Source organism: Hypomesus transpacificus, unplaced genomic scaffold, assembly GCF_021917145.1.
Source record: "Hypomesus transpacificus isolate Combined female unplaced genomic scaffold, fHypTra1 scaffold_180, whole genome shotgun sequence".
Classification (NCBI taxonomy): Eukaryota; Metazoa; Chordata; class Actinopteri; order Osmeriformes; family Osmeridae; genus Hypomesus; species Hypomesus transpacificus.
In genome coordinates this window covers 189,119-208,966 of record NW_025813731.1, presented here as the reverse complement: position 1 = coordinate 208,966, position 19,848 = coordinate 189,119, and the positions used below count along the sequence as shown (strand labels likewise).

The following is a 19,848-nucleotide window of genomic DNA, read 5'->3' as shown; positions in this document are numbered from 1 at the left end:
ATTTCATTTGCATTTGTACAGGTGTATTCGTGCGCGTCGGGCTGGCCCTCGCAGCGGTAGTGGCCACTCTGTCCATTCGCGCATCTCACAGTTGCGTATTGATCAGACAAGAAGACATGCTTTTCAACTAGGCCTACTATTGATCAAAACAGAACGAGGGTTCGGCTGTAGCCTACTTGAAACATACTATTGAGAACATATGCGCTGACATGCATTGCATGCGTGATGAACACAGCTTTTTTTTTTTTATCGCAGACTTTTTTTGCCTTTGGCGCTCGGGATTTCTCATTGGCGCTTAGAAAAACGGCTTTGGTGTGCGCCAACATTTTCTCTATGCAGGAAAAACCCTGGTTGTCCACAGGACCAAAATTAACGTAACCAGCCGACCAAGGTACAACGTCGCGGCAACGTTGTCCATGGGACCAAAAAATAACGTAACCAGCCGACCAAGGTCCGACGTCGCGGCAACGTTGTCCATGGGACCAAAAAATAACGTAACCAGCAGACCAAGGTACAACGTCGCGGCAACGTTGTCCATGGGACCAAAAAATAACGTAACCAGCAGACCAAGGTACAACGTCGCGGCAACGTTGCCCACGGACCAAAAGATGACGTTACCAGCCGACCAAGGTACGACGTCGCGGCAACGTTGCCCACGGACCTAAAAATGACGTTACTAGCCGACCAAGGTACGACATCGCGGCAACGTTGCCCACGGGTCTAAAAATAACGTAACCAGCCGACCAAGGTACAACGTCGTGGCAACGTTGCCCACAGGTCTAAAAATAACGTAACCAGCCGACCAAGGTACGACGTCGTGGCAACATTGCCCATGGGACCAACTGGCAACATTCCCTTTATAACGTTGCTACGACGTTGCCACGATGTTGCCAGAAGGTAACGTCGCAGGTTACCAACTGAGCACTTACTGGCAACGTTGCCGCAACGTCATGTGTTAGCTGGGGCGGAGCTGTGCCACGGTGGTGGATTTTTAAGTCATATCATTTTAAATTCTTGTGATGTCAGGGGGGGCTGCAGCACCCTCAGCACCCCTAGTTCCCGCGGCCATGCACGGCTGTTTGCGCGTGAATTGTGCTTCACTCGGTTAACCTGCGCGTCGTCCGTTAATGTTTACAACGTTAGCTTGGCTACTTGTTTGGCGTTGCCTTTTCAGTGTGAGATATACAAGGTGTGGCGTGAGAACGTGAGAAATGGGTGAAATGCGTGTGTCACACGGCGAAACCGTGAGAGTTGGCAGCTCTGAGATGTGTCCAGGAGAAATTAGCTTTCGAGGACGCTACTGCGCTACTTGATCAATAAAAGAGCTCAGCTACTGAAAAGTTACTTAGTTTTGTAAATAGCAACGTTACAGCCAAGCTACTGACATATGAATTTAAGCTAGTGGCGTCGCTACAAGTAGCGAAGCTACTGCCCATCACTGTATATACTATATATATACTATAAACTATATTTGATACTATATACTACACAATACTTATCCTCTTAAGATGGTGCTATATTAATCACTAGTCTCATTTTAAACATTGCAGTCTAGGCCGTACATTTAGTGGGCAACTCTTACTTGATAGACTAAGGTTAGCATTATGTGAAATTGCTTGCAATAGCCATGCATAACCAGTATGTAAGAGGAGAAACGTATTACTCACACAAACACACACTCTCAGAGCGTGAGAATGAGGAAGGAGTCGGCGTACGAAAACAATGCACTTTATTTTCTGATGTCTTGTTTAAAGGTAAAGATTTAAATAGATGTACATCAATCATTAGGTCTACTTAAGTTAGTGTGGCAACAATTCACATATAGTGCTCACACAAGCTAGCCTGACGTTGTCATACTCATAATTCTAGTCAGAATATGAGTCTGATAACTCTCCGTTGGGCTGTGACTATGGAGCGTGTTTCAACCGAACTCGTAAAACAAATGCCTCTTCGCTCAATTGGATAGACCTACAACCACAGCAACATAATATGTTGTTTGTTGAAAACAAATTCAACCCAAGCGCTCTTTCGTGACGTTGTTGATTACGTTACTGTTGATCATCTGTCCATCATCGTATAAAGCCCGCCCTGACAATTTCATTGGTCCGACAAGCTCCTTGTTCGGACATAGTTCGTCCCCAATACGAGCCCCTCCAGACCCAACTTCTCGACCAAATCTTTTTGTGGACGGGGCCAAGTTCGGCTGGCAGCCAGGCTACACACAAGCCACTAAGCAGCTCCAAAGCTGCGGTTCGGCTACTATGCCTGCTACAACCGTACCACCAATTAACACACCATACCGTACCACAGCTTTGCCTCCTGCCCATCCTGAACAGGTACAGTAATATAATAGGCCTATATCACAACACAGTATCACATCGAAATAAAAAGGCATCTTTACCTGTTGGTGTTCTAGCATTTGTTTTTACAGTATGAATTTCATTACGCTTCTTTGGTGAGACCTCTAGGTACCCTGTTAGCGCGTTAGCCATCAATACATTAACTTTCCAACATGAAATGTACAGTTTTACTTTTTTGTTTGGTTACAGTTTTTGGTTTGTGTGTACAATTAAAGTTTAAACTCAGTACATTCTTGAAAGCAAATTTAGATTATTAAATTAGGCTGCCTGTTTGACTGTGGGTAACATTGAGAATGATTTTTGACATTCTTACAAACGTTGTTAGTGTAAGGAAGATCTCAAAGCGTTTAGTCAACCTTTGTGTGTCCATATCTGCTGCGGTCGGTGATCAGCATTCTGAGTGGCTACTCAACAAGCAACGTGCTGATAGGACACCTTTTTGACCCTATTTTGACACGGCAAGAGATTAGCAGGAGCAGAAAACGATTAGCAGGAGCAGAAAACAATTTGCAGGAGCAGAACAAGATTAGCAGGAGCAGAAAAGATTAGCAGGAGCAGAACAAGATTAGCAGGAGCAGAAAACGATTAGCAGGAGCAGAAAACGATAAGCAGGAGTAGAACAAGATTAGCAAGAGCAGAAAACAATTAGCAGGAGCAGAAAACGATTAGCAGGAAACGATTAGCAGGAGCAGAAAACGATTAGCAGTAACAGAAAACGATTTGCAGGAGCAGAAAAAGATTTGCATCCGTAAAAAAATGTTTGTCAAAAAGAATTCGCATAATAGCCTACAACACTTTTTTTACGGATGCAAAACAATTTCTGCTCCTGCAAATCGTTTTCTGCTCCTGCTAATTGTTTTCTGCTACTGCAAATTATTATTGACCCTAATTTGACTCCATACAAACTCCGCGGGCATCTGGAGACCAAGCACCAAAGTTTGGTGTTTAAGCCGCTAGAGTTTTTTAGTACAAAGCTAAAGGAACTAAAGACACAGAAGAAGGTAGTCGAAAGATTCAGCACTACAAACTGCAAGGCAACTGAAGCATCATATCTTGTAGTATTAACCTAAATACTAATTAACCATCAGCCATATTATTGATTTTTATTAAAATGAGAGATTGTATTAGGACTTGTGTTAAAAATAAACTTTTCAATCCCTTTATGGTTGCAACTATTAATTTTTAACACAGTGTTCTTGTTATTATTAATGAAATTAATATAATGTATTTTATTAAAATGGAGGAGGCCCCGGTGACTTGATTTTCTCTGAAGGGAGGCTCACTGTGACACTTTGAAAACCCCTGCTATAGCCATACACACGATAAGTCTGTCATACTGTTCTGTCATATAACAGATAGAGAGTTATCATTTCGATAAAAAATGTTTTAATGCAAATTTGTTTTATGTACCAACACGATATGTAGGCTATGGAGCCTTGCGAGGAGGTATTTCTTTACGTTTACATTGTGCTTGTGACGTTATGTTTTTGGGGTACTTCAGTTCTTTGTGATTTTCTGTGTGTAACCCACCCAAAATCTGAGGTTTGTGTTCAGAACTTAAACAATAGTTAAACACAAAGTATGAGTTTTCAATTATTTATTTTTTTGTCATTTATCAGACACAGAGAGCTCAAGTTATGTGACTTTACCTTAATTGAGTTATTTTACTTTTGCAACACTTTTCAACAGTGTCAAACACTTTGCAGTAGTGGCAGCTGCGCAAGACAGGTGTCTTTCTTTTCTGAACGTGCTGCAGAGAGAGAAGCGGCGAGCATTTAGCTCTCAGAGAAAACTAAAGACTAAATATCCTGAAGTGTTTGATTTTGTATTTTTTTTTGATTTTGTGGTGTCACAAAACCATCCGTTGCTATAGGTAAGCTTATATACTATGTTGAGTTGTAACAGTTTTTGTACAAATTTGAAACCACTATGTTAGCGTAGGCTGCAGTTGAAATGAGTGAGACACGCTAGCTAGTTCTGGAGGAAATGTGGCCTTGTTTTCAATGGCAATGTAATTGCTAAATTGTTATCAATGTTATGCATATTACTCGTTAGACTAATGTGGTCACTTATAAATTTCATCTGTTGTGCTGGGTTTTGATTTTTTAGCTCATAATGTGCCTGTGTCTGTTGCCGTAAGTTTGATCTTAACGTAATTAAGATCCTTTTAAGTTCCTTTTCTGAACGTGCTGCAGAGAGAGAAGCGGCGAGCATTTAGCTCTCAGAGAAAACTAAAGACTAAATATCCTGAAGTGTTTGATTTTGTATTTTCTTTTGATTTTGTGGTGTCACAAAACCATCTGTTGCTATAGAGGGTTTTCACCGACGCGTCATCAGACCGGAAGTGGCCATCTTGGAGGCACTCCGCATCACAACAAAGCATTGGCACTGAAGTATATCCCGAACGTCGTCAAGGAAAATGGTGAATTATTACCGTGTTTCAGGTTATACAAATAAGACAGATCGTGAAAAACATTTGGTATATTATCGACTTCCAAAAGTTTTTAAAAACCAGAGAAAGGAATGCCAGAGATTGTCAGAGGAAAGGAGGCGCTTGTGGTTGGCAAAGCTCAACCAAGATCTACGAGGGAAAAATCTGGACAACATACGGATTTGTTTGGCACATTTCTTGTCAGGTATTGTGAAATGTTTATTTCAGTGGCTCAAAACAAATTTTCTATTGTAATGATAATATTTTAAATAGTAAAAACAATTACTGATTTTATTGTTCTTACTGTGCGCTTATTTTACTGTAAAGCTGACATTGACATAATATAATTCATATCAAACTACTGCATGTGTATGGATTCGGCAAGAAAACCAGGTAGTTAACAATATCGGGATATCTAACTGAAGGCAGAATCACCGGGTCGTCACGGATCCAAGTAGAGGGAGCTAACTGATAGGGATCTGCACCGCCAATAAATCCTAATTTATCAAAATATCGACCCTTTTCTTGTGGTCCAAGTCCTTCCCTATATGCCTTTGGATCTTGGACGCGTTTTGATGACCATTTCGGTCGTTTAAACATGGCTACAGTTGTACCAAAGAGTGTAGAATATACGTTATTTGGTTGTACTCCGTTCAGTTGTTTACACCGAGTGCCTCCAATATGGCCGCGCATCCGGGTTACCACCCAGAACGTGACGTTGGTGTAAACCCTCTATTAGTGATGGGAAGTTCGGTTCTTTTTACTGATTCGGTTCTTTGAATCTCGTTCAGTAAAATGAACGAATCTTTTTTCGAGTCATTTGTTCATTTCAGGGGGGGGGGGGGGGGGGGGGGGGGCTATACGTCCACTGCAAAGGACGTATAGCCCCTATACGTCCACTGTAGGTTAGTGCATGACATGTGCACCAGCAAATACTATTTCAAAATAAATTCCTGCATTAAAATAATGTATCATGAGTTTGTATGATTTGGTCATGTATTATCACACTAGCATTTAATTATCACGTCAAACAATTACACTGCACTAAACTGTACGTGTAAATGTAAAGTGAAAATAACAAAACCAGTCAGTATGATGACTTGAGCGAATATCATTCATTCACGTCTTACTAAAACAGTGGCCACGCGAAAGGGAATAAGGAAACTGTTTCCTCTACTAAAAAATACAATGCGGGTCACGTGAAAAAAGGATCCAAAGACTCGTAGAAAGACCGAGTCGGGGAAGGAACTAATCATTCGTTTCCTCTAGCTACAGAGCCTATGCAGGTCACGTGAAAAATGATCCAAAGACTTGTAGAAAGACCGAGTCGGAAAGGAACAAATCGTTCGTTTCCTCTTGCTACAGCCAATACAGGTCTTGTGAAAAATGATTCAAAGACTCGTAGAAAGACCGAGTCGGGAAAGGAACGAATCGTTCGTTTCCTCTAGCTACAGAGCCTATGCAGGTCACGTGAAAAATGATCCAAAGACTCGTAGAAAGACCGAGTCGGGAAATGAACGAATCACTCGTTGAGAGGACTCGTTACTCCCGAGTCCTTATAAGGATTCGTTCAAAATGAACGAATCGTTCACGAACGACACATCACTACCCTCTATAGTTTGCCTGTGTGGTGGACAGTGTTGCCACATTGGGCGGGTTCCCGCCCAATTGGGCTGCTTTTGATAATGCTGGGCGGGGCAAAATAGCCTTGGGCGGGTTGATCAAATTTGGGCGGGTTTCGTTACAATTGGGCGCTTTTTTTAAAGACTGAAAACATTCAAACAAACTATTTGATTGGCATGTGTTACATCCGCTACTTTCAAACCTCCCCGGCAAATGTTGGGGAGATTTGATTCTTCCATCTATTAGCCAGTAAGCTAATTGGCTTGTTCAGTGACTGTAGGGACAATCATTTGGAGTGGGGCTTTGGAATCCATGGATACTGCGATATCAACAATACTGTAAATTCTAGCAATTCATTTTTGTGTTTGTGTATAAGGGATAGAGAGGAACAATCGCGAAGGGGAGAGAACAATCGGAACAAATACAGGAGGCCTAGTAGTGTTTCTGTGCTTGTTGAAAAAAAAAATAGAGAGCTATATACATTTTAAATAGGTTGGATTTTGGAGTTTAATTGTGGCTTAATCTAGCGTTACATGTCATGGCAGAATGTCATTACTTTATTGTGTTGAGCTAAAAACTTCAGGTGTAATGTTTTTTCTCATTCTGCTCTTAGTGATCTGTAAATTTAATCTCCGTTTTTGCAGATTAAAGCTTTGAATGTTTGTGGCGTATTTTCTATTGAACATGTCATGGTTTTACACGGCTTTCTGGAAAAGTAAGGATTTTGGCGGTTTTTTATAGAAGTGGGCGGGTTTTAAATTGTTATTGGGCGGAAAACTGTCAATCTAATCTGGCAACACTGGTGGTGGACTGTGAGAGAGAGAGACTGTGGGTGCGACGGAGGAGCGGTGTGTTCTAGTCGGCCAGCGCTGTGAGGAGAGTGTGGTGGACAGCGGACTGGATTCTGAACTTAAGGCCCGAGTTCGGATTTCCATTTCATTGTGTCACCAGTAAGATCTTTTCTTTCTGTGGATTCGGAGGATCGTCGGTTACCTGTTTATTATTTTTTTATAGACTGAGCTCAAAACAGGTACTGGATTGTGCACAACTAAAATCAAATTGACTATTGCTGCAGCAAAACTTAAGGTAGTTTTCTGGCCAGAATATATGTTATTTCTTTGTGTTTTGATATGTAAAATGTGACATGCATTGTTGAACAACATTTAAATAATAAAATGTTCTCTTGAAGAGTTACCATATGTTTGTGTTTTCATTCTCTGTGTGAAATCATTTATCTACAGCCAAAGACAAATTTGTTATTAAATATATTTTATATTTCTCTCAAACCAGGACATTACTACAGGACAGGTATTTAAGTAGTGATCCCAGACCTTGAGATATTTTTGCAAGTAATTTATGGAGGCTGATTAGAACCTGGTTACATGTGAACGAAGCAAAGTTGAACGTTAGCTAGCGAACTAAGATAGAAAGACGAATTAGCCAAATGTCGTCTCTGCTATCTTAAGGCACACACCCACGACCGTTCTGGCGGTACATCGGCCTAATGTCGATGCTGCTGTTGAGGTTTGTGGAACGATAATGCGGCTATTTGTTAGAGCTACCCAATACTAGCTAATTTCTTCCTTCTTTGACCTTATTCGTTCGTTTTATCGTCAACTAAAACACAACACGGTCGATAAGTAATCTGAAGAAAATCTAAGGTTTAGCTACCTAGCTAATTAGGCTATTTCAGTGCTGTTAAATTATATCTTAGATTGCCATGATAGCTGGCTACTACTGCACTACTAGTATTAGCTAGCTAGCCCTTAAGTTAATACATTTGTTGTATCTTTCGCATGCATGCAATTAAAGATTATAATGCATTGTCAATCTAGCCCTTACTTTTCCAGAATCCTATTCTTCCCCTGAAACACCGACATAGTTGTGCCTCCTTTAAAATAATTGTTCCGTGCTTTGCTGTTGATTCACTAATTAACAACATCCAGTTATTCTTTGGTGTCCGACTCTTGCCCTGGGCCTTGTAGGACACGGCCCTGAGTTTGATTGATAGGGATTGGAAAAATTAGATTTTGAGTGACAGTTTACCTGAGAGCCAATCTTCGTCATACTGACACGCGGCTGCAGCAATCGGGACCCACAGCTGTTGCATTGCGTCATCGCGTAAGCACACGCATGGCATTTGGCTCATGCATATTTATAATATGGGAGATGAGTTTAGGTGTCTAGCCACCGTACTGGGATGCCTAACTAATCTGAGACCGCTGTTCTAATATAAGAGCTGAAACAAAAACTCTGTAATAAGATATAATCTTATTTATACCATTATCAATGAATATTGATAATTGAGGATCATTATAACCAACACTGTTCAAAGCTTCTATTCAAATGTTGGGAACAATTTGATGTGCGTCAACATCACTGAATCCAGTTGATATGATTTCTGTTCAAATGAACCCATTGGACAAAACAAAAAAGCCATAATCTTTCTGCTATCAAAAATGACAATGTCTATTAAGCAGAAAAATAGCTAGCTGTATTTTAATAGTTTGTGATAGTGAAAGACACTAACTACACAATCATAAGCATTTCTCAAGCACAGCAGAATAGAGGGAACATCCTTCAAAAAGACAGATGGTCCTGACTGGTAAGTGCATCTTAATGTCTAGGAGAAGGTCTGCCGGAGGAGGGCTGTGGTAGACGGTACTTGAACATCTCCAAATCCAGGTCTGCAAATGTGTAGGGGTTGTAACTGTGGTGTTGGTAATTCTTATAGGTGCTGATGTCAAATGACTCTGGCTCAGCCTGTGGAGGTGCTGTTGCTGCTTCTGAAAGGGAAGAGGCAAACACACACTGAGTAAGACATCTAGAACGAGCATCTTTTGTTGTTGCTTTTGTGTCTGGTTTTACCAACATGTTCTTACAGATTTTCTTTTTTTCTTTTTTCAGACAAAAGTGAATAATTGTGAGTTAGACTAAAAGGACATCTACTTTAAATTCCAACAGTAACATTGTATCACTTCCTTATTTTAAACTATAAACTGGATTTAAAAAAAAACTGTACTCCAATACAAATTAGGTAATTCACATAATCCAAACAGACAGATTAATAAACCCATTCCCGTACAAAATCATGAGTACATTTACATTGAGCAATTTTCAAGTGAGAGATAGTGAAAGGAAAACAATGAATGGAGACATTATCTCAATCACATCCAGCTTCTTGTGGAATTAGTGTCAAAAGGTGTGAGGCTTTCAGACTGGAGCTCCATTGTGGTTCACTGTGTAAATACTGTTACCATGTACTCTACAATTTACATGCATCTTGTAGATGTACTGTTCATTTGTATACAGTGCACAACAAATTCTTAGCAAATAATATTAATCAGATATGAAACGGAAATTAATTAATGCAACAATGCAAAACACTGGATGTAAAATAAATAGTATAATAATAGTAGAAATAAATGCAAGTCTGAGTCAGAAAGAGGGGGAGTCAAGCGCAAGTAAGATTCAATTTTTGTAGAGATGCACCAATAAGAAAATTGGCCAATACTGATAGACGATATTCATTGGCCAATACCGATGTTCACATTTTTGTAACCTTATTCCCTGTCATAAATGTTATTAAAATGTTGCTTCTGATAGGTTATTTCTCTATATATTTTAATAAGAATCCTTATTCATTTTAAAGTAGTTAGCAGATAGAGGAATACTAATGATGTCAAAGGATTCAGATATTAAATCGCGATTAATCGCATTAATGTCAGTTAACTCGCGATAAATCACAATTAAATCGCACATTTTTATCCATTTTAAAATGTCAATTGATTTCTTATCAACATGGAAAAGCGGGTCGGATTGCTTAGTGCAAAAGTTTTTTTTATGAAAAAAACATTGCCATCGCCTGGCTTTGACGAGGGGGCGGATAATTCTTATCAGCTGTGTGCTTGGTGGTATTTCAGACGTGCTGCGATGATAGCTCAGTTCACAACGACAAAATACATAGATCACTTTGGTCTTTTCAATGGAACCATTTGGCAAATTCCATTCAGAATTTTGTTGGCATCCATTTCGGCATCTCGTGCTTGCCATCCACTCAAAACGTAACATTAGCCTACTACTTACTCTTTAGCCGGCTCGCAAGCACAAACAAGTGTGTGCGGCATGTCTGTTGTTTTGTTTCCGGTCTAGCTAGATCCGATTGTTGTCAGTAGTTGCTGCAACAGCATGTGAAAAAAACAGCATGTGTGTTTGCTTGGCCAAAAAGAACGTTAATCGTGCGTTAAAAAAATGGACGCCGTTAAAATGGGTTTGCGTTAAAGCCGTTAATAGCGCGTTAAACTGACAGCACTAAGGAATACGTTTTCTGCCTGTGCTACCCCGTGTAAAGGAGGTGGATTAATTGGTCCCCAGATTTGTGCTATTTCTTGTGTTACAAGAATCCAAAATGTGCCTGTCAAATACTAAATTATAGCCCCCCCTCCTCCCAATAATTTACATGCTCTAATGTGATGGTCTGGGTAGATTTTAGAAGGGAATATTTGTTAGACAAGGACCATTGACAGGCAAGCCTGAAAACACCAAAAGAAAACATCAAAACTCAAGCTTCCTGGAACTACTGGAAACTACAGTTGAGTGAAGTTCAAAAGTACAGAAGAGAGAAGTTCAAAAGCAAGAAAACTGAGCTGTGTAAATATTCATGCAAGTGGCTGTTAGCCAAACTGCTGTTACATAAAATGCTATTTTTACTTGAAGTTTCTAATGTGAATCTTGAAAAAGGAAACATTGGTTACACTGTCTGAAAATATTGCTCAAGCAATCGTGAATTTTACATATTTCTACCATTTAACAGTATGCGTTCAGAAAGAAATTGGAAGCATGAACATTTGTGGTTGAAAAAGGTCCACAGAGAAGACAAAAGGGTTTAGGGGGGTGTGGTGTGTACCCTCAGACGCCTCAACTGGTTCAGGTTCCGCCTGGGCCTCTGTCTGCAGCTCCTCTCCTGCAGCTTCAACCACAACTGGGGCAGGGTCTACTAGCTCCTCTGTGCTCTCCACTGGTGGAGCTTCAGATAGATTTTCAGCAGCAGCCTCAGCAGCAGGGGCAGCCTCAGCAGCAAGGGCAGCCTCAGCAGCAAGGGCAGATTCATCTGTAACTTCATCAGCAGACTCAACAGGGATTGCTTTAGCTGCAGGTTCAGCTGGTATGGCTTCTGCAGCGGCTTTTGCAAGAGCTTCAACTGAGATAACCTCCACTGGAGCCTCAGCCACCCATTTAACTTTACCTACAGCTTCTGCAGGGACTGATTCAGATGCATCTTCTGCTGCTGCTTGGACCGTATGCACAGCTTCAGCTATGCTTTCTATAGTGGTCACCTCAACTCCTAGAGCCGCTTCTGCCATCAACTCTTTAGGGTCAGCAGCAATCTCTAGTACAGCCTCCATCAACTCTTCAGAGCCTCCAGTTAGGGCACCATCTCCAGCGACTTCCAAGGTAAGCTTGGCTAAAGTTTCTGGAGTGATAGTGGGAACTTCTTTAACTGCAGTTACTTCTGGTGCAGCATGTGCTTCCACAACTCTGTAGCCTGCCTCTGTAGTCACAGGTGGTGTGACCACAGGCACAGCTGACAAAATAGCTTCAGCCGGCATTGCTGATACAGGCCCTGTCTCACCGTCATGGTCCTTAACTTTCTGTGTAGCCAAGTCAGCTTCCTTTGATTGACCATTTGTTTTCACTTCAGACTTCTCATCGTCAGACTTTTCATCGTCAGAGTCAGAGTCACTAGATGAGGAAGAGGATACATCAACAGGTGGGGCTCCAGGCTCAGAGGAGGCAGCAGCAGCAACAACTGGATCAGCTGTAGAAAAGGCTACAACTGGAATGTCTTCATGGAGAGCTTCAGCACTTGGAGCAACTGCAGGTTTAGCCACTACAGGAGCTGCATGAGTAGAAAAATCGGAGACTGTGGCAGCTTCAAAAACCATAGCTACTTGGGTGGCAGGAAGCTCTGATCCCATTACTTCAATGGCAACTAATTCTCTTGCAGTTACCTCTAGAGGCTCAGCATATGGAAAAGCCTCAACGACAGGAGCTGAATCCATGACGGGAGCAGCAGAGGCAGAGGACTCTTTCCTGGCTACAGTCTCAACGACTGGAGTAGTTGCTTCTGTGGCTGTTTCTAGAGCAAATGCTGATGTTCTGGAGTCCTCAGCCACTAGGGTTGTGGTGGCAACTGTAACACTTTCTGACAAGGGTACGGTGTCTTCCACTGCGGCAACTGGAGGGGCAACATCTACCACAGGACTAGCAGCACACTCAAGTGATTCCTCTGTGGTTGCTTGCTCTTCAACCACAGCAGATGTAGCTTTGGCAATGGCAGGTGCTGCTCCTGTTGTATCTACTAAAGGTTCAACAGTAACTGGGCTTGTCAGCGATTCAATCTCACTTAAGGCCGGGGTTTGGAGAATTCCAGATGCAAAAAGCTTCACTGGGAAGCCAACAACAGTCTTGTAGGCTAGTAGTGAAGCCCTCCCGTCTGGAGCCTCAATAACTGAGGAAATGGCAAATGGGACAGAGAGAGACTTTCAATGAAAAGCACATAGTTAATGGTATACTTTATTTCGATTGGAAAGCTTATATCCTAACAGACCTACCAAAAAAGAAAAAGAAAAACTTACCTTTCAATATCCCCTACTATAGTATACCAACCTTTAGCGAGATATAAGTGTACAGGTGTGTGTGTACTGACTATCAATAATAAATTATATCCATGTGGCTTTTTCCCACATCATGTACTGGATTCTATGGCGGAGGGGGGGGGGGGTGTTTAATATGGGTGGTGCGCACGTGTGTGTGTACAAATTAGAATGGCTTTAGTTTCCCACGATCAGAGAAAGAACCGGGCACTCTGCAAAGTTCATAATACCAGGGATATGGTTGTGTGCCACCAATTTTATCACAGGCACTATGCACTAGTGCAACACACTTGAACAGCCTGGGTCTCTTTTTTTCCTCTCCTCCTTCACTCTCCTCATCTCTTTCTTGACTCTTCTGCTCCAAAAAGAGAAAATATTATAACAAACTAATTTGAAAATCAGATCAATAATATTTTAATACATTGCTTAAATAAAGTCAGAAAAACATTCTCGGTAGCTAGCTTAAGGCTGAATCCCAATACTCTGTCTTACCCCTACGCCTTACCCCTACCCCTTAGTTTTGAGCGTTTCCTTGAGAGTAAGTGGTAACCCAATACTCTTTTTGAGCTAGGGGTAGGGCTAAGACGAAGGGGTATACACCCCTTAAAAGTAAGGTCGGGAGCTTACTTGAAACCTAGGGGTATATGAATACTGCGATACCTCTAACAATGGCGGACAGATCATCCAGAGTCCCATAAATGTAATATTTTCCGCTTAAATAATTGATGAAAAAATTATGACAGTCTTGTTTTGTGCTCTACACGGTCCTGTACATATATTTGCAACCATGTTCTTAATTGAAACGTTTTTTTAAATTGCTATTTTGCTGTGCTAACGTTACATTGCTGATTTGCACAACAGTCCCGAATTTCTGATTAGCCTTGAATGGACTCCATGCATGTCTACAGTTTTAATTAAACTCCATTAGCGGCGAATTTCAAACAAATTTCGTTTGATATCAGTGCATAACACTACTTGCTTTGGAGACATCAATATACTTAACCGTAACCAAGTGGCGTCTCATTTCATAGGGCTATGTAGCCCTTACCCCTCAGTTGAGACATAAGGGGTAGGGGTAAACTAAGGGCTAGGGGTAGGGGTTAGACAGAGTATTGGGATTCGGCCTAAGTTAGTGCTACCTGGAACATTATTTCAGAATTTATGAAATGTATAATTAGTAGGCCATGATCAATAAATTATACATTGCGAATGTTAATTTAAACTTTTAAGTATATCTCAACGTTAGCCAGTTAAATCTAACTTTTTTCTAGTTCTCTGTAATGCTGTTGTGTAATGCTATCCTCTGCCCTGTTTGTCACTGCCTGACTGAGCAGAGGAGAAAATGTGTTGCTGTATGTGCAATGATATTTATTAAGTCATGACTGTGAGAGATTGACGTCCTGTCTGTTCTAATTGCTCATCCTTCTTACGGCGCACGGACGACCGTTCATTTGAGTTCCATGGAGCTAATAGCGCCGCAGTTGTAAAATTGCGATTTTGTGACATTTCATAGAATTCCAAAACAGCGGCAGCAATGGTTCTGTAGAGGCGGGCCGCCACTGCATAATGCATGTAGCCAAAACACTGCATGGTTTAAATTTTCCTTAGTCTACATGCCCATGACTTACTGCAACTACTTAAAATAAAGATGCAAAGATAGATATGATAAGTGACGCAAAAGAATGCAAAATAAGATCCATAAAAAGCACCAATTGGTTAATACAAACAATTCACCTTATGAAATGATTTCACACATTGATGCCATTAACTTTGACACCTTATAAACACAACAAAATGACATCACAAAACAATTTAGTGTATTTTTGTAAGTAACTGCAGTGTTTCCCACACAGACTAATTTGTGGCGGTGCGCCACAGAATCAACACCGGCCGCCACACATAGCGTTTCGGACAACTTTTTTTTTTATCGCTATTTAGGTTAAAACACGCAGCGTATTCGTTCAGCTGCATTTCCTTTCCCCTGCTCTCCCTCCGTCTCTCTGTCACTCATGCGTCTTTCCCACATGCACAGTCACAACGTCAGCACACGTTAGCAATAATGTATACATATGCCGTTCTAGTAAGACCGACAGCTATATCAGCGAGCCTTCAGCATTAGTGCCGTAGCTAAAAGTCGAGGAAAGTTGAGGCTACTTTTCGCTAGGTACCTTACTCACATTTACATTTAGTCATTTAGCAGACGCTCTTATCCAGAGCGACTTACAGTAGCCTACTCGAAGTTTCCCCTTCGTTCTTTTGGTGAGAAGTCTCAAGAGCTAGCTACTTACTCGGCGTCATGGAGCCGACCAGTTAAATAGTTGTTTAGCACTAGCGTTGCTACATGCATAATGCAGAAATGATATGTTAGTTGTTGTTTGTGAAGGTGTGAATCATTTTGGATTAATATTTAATGTAACAAATTATTAACAAATTAACTGTGTAACGAATTATTAAAGAAGGAATTATTACACCCCCCCCCCCCCCCCCCCGGTCTGACAACCCCCACCCCTCCCCGCCACAATTAGATTTCTAATCTGTGGGAAACACTGAACTGAATTGGCTTTGTAAGAAAATAACATGGTAGTACACACTTGGTCTAAGTCCAACTTTGATCAGGTAAGAAAACTGTTAAAGCATTGAAAGATTAACCAAAACGAAAAAGGTGATGAAAAGGAATAAATGGCCTTACTCTTAGTTTTCGCTTTTTTAGCTGGTTTCATCGGCTCCTCCACCTGGGTGCAGAATGATGGGGTCCCCAAAATGCCCCAGCTCTCGAGCTGTAGACACTATTTAAAAGCAAATCAATTCATACTAAAGATATGGAAAAACTAAACCAACATGATATCCATTATGGGTCAACTGACTGAAAACAATATATACAATTTACTGTGCAAATCAGCCCAATAATCAATATTTCAAATTCTGTAGCAATGGTTGGTGGAGAATTGTACTTCAGTGAGGTGACTGTTCATTGAATAATTACAACAAAACAATGTCAATATGTTCTTAGCAAGCGTGAGTAGAGTAGATAGGCAATAGCTCTGTTGCCACTGCAGTGTGTCCTTTAGGATTTTGTTTTAGCAGTGGGGGCAGGTCTGCCCAAACAACTGTCTGCTTAATAATTAAGCTAAGCATTCTGTAACAAATAACAACAGTAAACCCACTATTAATTACATTATCTTAATGCAGTGTATAGGGCTGTCCCCACTCAGTCGACTAGTCGATTTTCTGGTCCATATGCTCTTGGTCGATTAAGATTGTTTTAGTCGAGCTGCCATATGGCAGTGTTAGATATGATTCCCGCTTGGGTCATATTTGCTGATTTAACTAAATGCTCTACAGAAATTGTAGATTATATAATTTAAGACAAATAAAGCAACTCTAAAAATATATAATTTAAAAGAAAAGGTATTACTATTTTCCATTTTGTTAATCTGTTTTTGTTTTTGTTTGGTATTTTGCACACGGCACGAGCACAATTGGCTGCAGAACTACAAACTCTGCCATAGCCTACTTTGTCGGTGTTATTAGTCAAAATGGCAAAGAAATCTGTGGTATGGTATCATTTCATTAAAGTACATTTACATTTAAAAAGTACCGGGTGACTCGAAAAACGTTGAATGCAAATTTTGCCAAGAACGGTTTCTTTTTCATAGTTCGACGTCGAATATGATGTAGCCTACCACCTGAAAAACGTAAGTTGGCCTAGCCCTACCTACTTCGCTCATGCTAACGCGCTGGGTTGAAAAATGAATATGCCTATTATAGGAATCACATCCAAATCGAATTAAATTATTTTCTCTGGCCAAGACAACTAAATATTTCTCTGTTGCACTGTTCCCCACTCAGCTTCTACGCAAGTTCGCATGCTGCAAATTCAGGCAGTGATAAGCGGGCTCTGATGATTTGCATGTTAAACAAACAATATTTTTTTTTTGTAGTACATTGTAAGAGATACTAAATACCATTGGCATTCGGTTACAACAGGACTGGTGATACAAGTCTTATTATTAGTAGGCTATTAGCGGCTGAATTTGCAATGTCCAGCAGCCATTGAGTCAGATCGTGAAAATGTTGGTAAAGCGTTTCAAATTTCCATTAGTTGATTTTCAGACATTTCAGTCGAGTCTTGGTCGACCAAAGAAAATCTTAGTCGGGGACAGCCCTTGCAGTGTAACTACTTAAGCACATGAAATACAAACGTGAGCAAGGGCGTTCAGCAATCGCTATCGAATCAACAGCCACGTGCAATTTAGCTAGCAGGTGAAGAATAGAAACAACGAAAATCACCAGTTAACTTTGCAAGACTAATACAATAACAGGCTTAAATGAACTGACAACATTAGTTATACGACTTAATGTTCAAGGACGCACACACGCGATCTCAACTGGCTAGTTATCCTCCGGATAGCGGCAGTCTCTTTTTCTTTCTCTCCCTTTAACGCTGAGTGGCACACGTGCCCGCTCGCGTGTCCGTGCTATTCTCCGACATGCACTCAGCCACAGCTGATCGACGGCCTTTTGTGCAGCCCTATTTCTGATACCGTGGCGGCAGAAATGTTGCCGTGGCAAACACTGCACTGCTGGGACCAGTGTTGCATGGTATACCGGTACTGATACCGTACCAAGGTACTGGCTTTTTAGGAACGATACAATACTGGCATTGTGAAAAAACAGAACTTTTATGCGATGAAACAAGCAATTGAACCGCAGTGATAAAAGCTGTAAGCTAATTTGTCTTCAAGAAAAGCGGACCTGTGTGTGATGTCACACTAGTGCCCTGTTACATGCTGCTGGTATTTGGAGAATTCAGTTCCTGTTTCCCCCTTCCGTGCGGGTGCACAAAACAATGGCATTTTCTCCTGTTGCTTGGTTGAGCTGTATGCAGGGTATCTGCAGATTTAGGACAGTTGGATTTTAGACTATTATAACACGCAGAATGACCAGTTTAATTTTAACAATTTTGTGAAGCGCACACAATACTACCAATAACTGATGAAGAAAATTATGTCACCCTGCTGAAATGATGGAGATGGGTTACACTTATGGAACTAGTTAATTGAAAAGTGAATGTCTCAGTTATTCCTTATATTATACTCTAAGTCAGAGGTCGCCAACCTGTCGATCGCGATCGACGTGTCGATCTCGGAGACTTTCCCTGTCGATCTCCAAAATAATTTCAGAAATACTGATCTCCGACTAATTCATGAACGCGGAGGATTCTTAAACTGAACGCATGTTCTCTTGTACCTGGATTTGCATATTGGCCTGTGCGTGTTGCAAAGCAATTCACCGACAGAATAAATGGGCGTTTTTCCCCGAAGACGACCTTTGAGAGACCTGCTATCCCAGGATACCTGTGGGCGTGGTTGCCGTTGGTTTGTTTATTTACCCGGCCGTGTTGTCCACATAGTGTTAGCAAGCATGGCAGAGGCACCACGAAAGAGGGCGAAAAACTACAGTTTCCATCATGAATGGGAGGAGGAATTCATCTTTACCTTGGTAAAAGACAAGAGTGTGTGTATGTTGTGCCACCAGCCACAGGCACTGTCTAAGCGAGGGAATTTGGAGCGGCACCACAACACTAACCATCCGAAATTCAAAGACTGCTATCCACCAAAGAGCGCAATCCGCGCCAAAAAAGTTCAGGAGCTGAAAGTGGAGTTGAAGGCTCAACAGTCGCTTTTCTCACAACCTACGTCTCAAAGTAAGGCTGCAACTGAGGCGTCATTTCGTATTAGCCACATTTTGGCTAAACACAAGAGACCTTTTACAGATGGGGATTTGTTTAAGGAACTATTGACCGTCACCGCAGAGACTGTTTGCAGCACCTTCAAAAACAAAGAGGACATAAAAGCTGCATTCCGTGCTGTGCCTCTTGGTCCTACAACAGTGACACGAAGGATCGAGTTACTGTCGGATAACATTGGTCAACAGGTGTTGGAGGACTTGTCACTCTGTGAATATTTTTCACTGCAGTTTGATGAATCGCTGGATGTAATGGACACGGCTCAGCTTGTTGTATTTGTCAGAATGGCTTTCCAGGACTTTACAACAAAGGAGGACTTCCTCACTCTTCTCCAATTAAAAGAGAGAACGAGAGGTGAGGATATTTACAACGTTTTTAAAAGCTATGTCCGTGAAAAGAACATCCCCATTCAGAAACTGGTGGCAATCACTACTGATGGGGCACCGGCAATGTGCGGTGTGCACGCTGGTTTTATAGCACTGTGCCGTAATGATCCGGATTTCCCCGACTTGATGAAGTATCACTGTGTGATTCATCAGCAAGCCTTGGCTGGGAAAGTTGTGGACTTTTCTCATGTCATGTCACTGGTGGTCAAAGTGGTAAACTCGATTCGAGCAAAAGCGCTTCAGCATCGCTTATTCAAGGCGTTATTGGATGAGCTCGATTCGGCGTATGGAGACCTGCTTCTGCATGCTGATGTCAGGTGGTTGAGTCGCGGAAAAGTGCTGCAGCGATTTGTTGACTTGCTGCCTGAGATTAAGACGTTTCTGTCGAAAAGGAACGAGGAGCACGAGGAACTTTCAACGGATGCGTGGCTACTGGACCTGGGGTTTCTGACGGACCTAACCGGAAAACTGAACTCGCTCAACCACGAACTCCAGGGAAAAGACCGGCACCTCCTCCACATGATCAGCGCAGTGAATGCGTTCAAGGCCAAACTCTGTGTCTGGACCACGAATCTGAGGAAAGGGACGCTGACACACTTTACAAACCTGGAAAAAAATGTCACAGTCCATCAAAGACTCTTCT

At 41.5% G+C, this 19,848-nt stretch overlaps 1 protein-coding gene across 1 annotated transcript in view; it reads right to left on the bottom strand.

Moving 5' to 3' along the window:
* Positions 1-8,886: 8,886 nt before the first annotated feature.
* The window catches only part of ndufv3 (NADH:ubiquinone oxidoreductase subunit V3), a 33,766-nt gene continuing 22,804 nt past the window's right edge, over positions 8,887-19,848 (bottom strand). The window contains exons 2-4 of the mRNA XM_047051816.1: positions 15,760-15,856; positions 11,321-12,925; positions 8,887-9,200 (exon numbers count right to left, since the gene is read on the bottom strand). Of these exons, the coding sequence (XP_046907772.1) occupies positions 9,031-9,200; positions 11,321-12,925; positions 15,760-15,856 (1,872 nt within the window). The 3' untranslated portion in view covers positions 8,887-9,030. The remainder of the gene's footprint in view (positions 9,201-11,320; positions 12,926-15,759; positions 15,857-19,848) is intronic.